The sequence below is a fragment of the Lactuca saligna genome, chromosome 3, assembly GCF_052625555.1.
Source record: "Lactuca saligna cultivar CGN05327 chromosome 3, ASM5262555v1, whole genome shotgun sequence".
NCBI classification, from domain to species: Eukaryota; Viridiplantae; Streptophyta; class Magnoliopsida; order Asterales; family Asteraceae; genus Lactuca; species Lactuca saligna.
In genome coordinates, this window is record NC_136419.1 from 15595895 (window position 1) to 15599197 (window position 3303).

Sequence of the window (3303 nt, forward strand, 5' to 3'; positions counted from 1 at the left end):
AAAAAATAAGGTGAATAGTAACTGATAATGCCATGTAAAAGATTATCCATCACTAAAATTAGTCTTCTTTTTCTGTGGTATACACAAAACCGATGACCTGATTATAATTAGTCTTCTTAAAATGATTAACTCGATTCAAGTATTAAATTATGTTACATGTACCTTTAGTTTGATTAAATTTATGATTAAAAAAAAATAACAAGATTTCATAATCAAAATGAAAATATGTTTATACTTTATATATTCATTAACATCGACCTCATTTGTTCCTCCATCTTAAATCCAGCAACTTCTGCCTCCTTACAAACCTCTTTACAATTACCAATTCTCCCATGAATTGCATAAATTTTTATCAAATCCATATAAACATCAAATCCTGGAGAAAAACCAGCCTCCTTCATCTTTGAAAAATATCTCACAGCTCTCGAAAGATCATTAAGAGCAACAAAAACTTTCATCACCACACGATATGCCGGAAGATCAAAAAGACAATTTCGCCCTTCCATTTCCCACACCAAAGCCAAAGCCTCTCTATAACAGTTACTACAATAACGACTATGTACAACAGTAGTGTACATCACTACACTTGGTTCACAACCCGAGTCTTTAAACCAATTATATAAACCTTCAACAATCTCAAATTTTCCCAACTTTATGCAAACTTTCATAATCGATGTACAATCTTGTTGTGTTAGATTCAAATCCTCTCTTTCTCCAAGCTCTTCAAGTAAAGCCATGATATGTGTATAATTATCCGGGGTTTTTCCTAGTTCCAAAATCAGCTTTGCATAAACACTAGTGTCCACCATTATCTTCCCATTTTTAGCAGCTGAAACGAGTTTGTATGCAAGTTTTAAGCTTCCACTTCTTATGAAACCCTTCACAACTGCTTCATACACATTTTGGCTTGATAGGCTGAGGAATTTTTCTAGTTTGAAAGATAGTTTTAATTCATGGTTTCTTGCAAGGACTTCAACTGTTGAAGCAAGAAGCGTGTCATCTGGGTATAAATGAGGATGTTTTTGGATCCAACAGAAGATTTGTAAAGCTCTTTCGGGTAAACCCATGTGCCCTAATTCTCTTACTGTTAATGATAATGAACTTTTGCGAAGAAAGCGAGTGTAATTGTTTAAAACTGTGGAAACGTCTTTTTCGGGAGGAAGGTTTTGAATTTCTTTGGCTAGAGTGATTAAGAATGTTGGGTCTTTGTATAGTTTGCTAGATAGAGATTTTCTTGAAGAGGTTATGGTTTTTGAAAGTTTCTTTGAAGTGGGAAGTTTTAATGGTTGTTGTTTATATGGAAGTGGGAGAGGAAGAGGTCTTTCTCTAGGTTTTTTTCCGGGTTTTTGAGGGATTCTTCCTCTAAATAGTGAGGTGATTGTTTCAATCTCATCTGGGTCCCACTCAGGATTGTCTTCTTCTTTTTCTACTTCATCTTCACCATTTTCATGATCCGTTTCCGTAGAGGTTGAATTTGAATCTTCAGGGTCGTTAAAAGGTTTTGTTACCTGAGGATCATTGGATTTCTTGAATGGTTTTCTAAGGTAAATTCTGGTTCTTGATGGATCCATTAAACTGAAACTAACTTCATCCTGATGGTTTCTTTTGATTGAAGTCTTCTGTGATTTGGTAAACGCGATAGGAACATGGGTTTTTGAGACTTTACAGAAGAAACAAGAGAGAACTGCAGCATCCATGGTGGCTGACTTGAGATATACAAATGTCTTTTGTGGTTAATTTCTGGTTAAATTAATTCTCATTGACCTAGAAGGAACAGGCATTTTATCAAACAGCTGATAGGCAATTCAAATTGATGAACTTGCAAACACGAAACCCTGTAAAATCCAACAATCATATGTAAATTCGCATCAACATACACGTATATTAGATCAGCTGCACAGAATTAAGGGAATAATGAAAGTAACGATTTTCTAACAACCTGGAAAGGATCAAATCATCACATTTTAAGTATAACAAACAAATTCACCATATTTGCAATTTCAGATTTCAGCACGTTTCAAGCATAATTCCAGCATACCAAGCATGATTTCAGGTTTCAAGCAAACGAAGCATAATTTCACATTTCAGCATAACAAGCATAATCTCAGATTTCAAGCATAACTGTTTGGCAAAGAAAATCAGAACACACAGGGACTTTTTGGCAAAAAAAATCATCAGGCAATGGATTTAGGAAATTCATAATCAAAGTTCAGCAAACAATTAGAATTATAGAAGAAAGAAATCGATTTCAGGGAAAAGAGAGAAACACACAGGGGATGTTTGCAGAAAGAAATAGATTTCAGGGAAGAGAGTCGCACGCTTACCTGTAGCGCTGCTGGCGGAGGAAGGCTTGAAGTGGCGACGCTGGCGGAGAGAACCGGTGGAGTGGCGGAGGTGGGGTTCGCTCAGGTGTGCCGCAGGTAGAAAGAAGAAAATCAGAAGCAAACAAGATTATCCAAGAGTGAAACAGTGAAAGATATTCAAACAGTCTACAATAGTTTTTTTTTTTTTTTTTGGAGCCGCAGTCTGAAATAGTGAAGAGAATGAAACACCCCTAGTCCCCACTTTATCAAAATATATTAATTTAATTTGAATTTTTTTTTTTTTTAAATAAGAAACATCATTTGTTGTAAAAAGTTTTGGGGTTGATGTAATTGTTACCACTTTGGTTTTAAAAAGTCTCTCATATTATTTTTTAGTAGTTTAACTGTTTCAACTATTATGACATAACAAACTGTCCATTTTGGTTTTGAAATGTTTCTCTTTTTTTTTGGTAGTTTAAGTGTTTCAATTTGTTAATATCATTATGACCTAGCAATTTGTCTATTTTTCCAATTGACATGTAAGTACTAAGACTATGTTTATTAGTAATTTCTCACAACTCAGTTTTATATTAAATATTATTTTTTTTATTCATCAACCTACATACCAATCAAAAAAAATTATCATTTATCAACAACCTAAAAAAACTAAAAATTATATATATATATATATATATATATATATATATATATATATATATATATATATATATTAACTATATTATAAAACATATTGAACTTTTTTTGAATTTTAAATTTAAGAAATACATGCTTATAACTTAATTTACAAATCTTTTATGCCTAAACCATTTCTCTTTTCCTGAACAAAAACTAATTATAATAAAAAATAATCAATGAAAACATTTAAGAAAGAAAAATCATTTAATTTTGTTTCTCTTTTAATGTAGTGGCATGATATCTCTCTAAAGGTTAGATATTGAATTTTTCTAATATATCAACTAGAAAATTTGTAGCCATTGAA

The 3303-nt window shown here is 32.3% G+C and overlaps 1 protein-coding gene across 1 annotated transcript; it reads right to left on the minus strand.

Moving 5' to 3' along the window:
- Positions 1 to 212: 212 nt before the first annotated feature.
- EMB975 (Tetratricopeptide repeat (TPR)-like superfamily protein) lies at positions 213 to 2514 on the minus strand. Its single transcript, XM_078983018.1, has 2 exons — positions 2325 to 2514; positions 213 to 1835 (listed from the first exon to the last, which is right to left on the minus strand). Exon 2 carries the CDS (start codon positions 1695 to 1697, stop codon positions 237 to 239), a length of 1461 nt encoding a protein of 486 aa, XP_078839144.1. The 5' UTR covers positions 1698 to 1835; positions 2325 to 2514; the 3' UTR covers positions 213 to 236.
- Between the last annotated feature and the right edge of the window lie 789 nt (positions 2515 to 3303).

Excerpts from the sequence above, each read along its gene's own strand:
- EMB975 (XM_078983018.1), bottom strand. The coding sequence starts at position 1,697 with ATGGATGCTGCAGTTCTCTCTTGTTTCTTCTGTAAAGTCTCAAAAACC.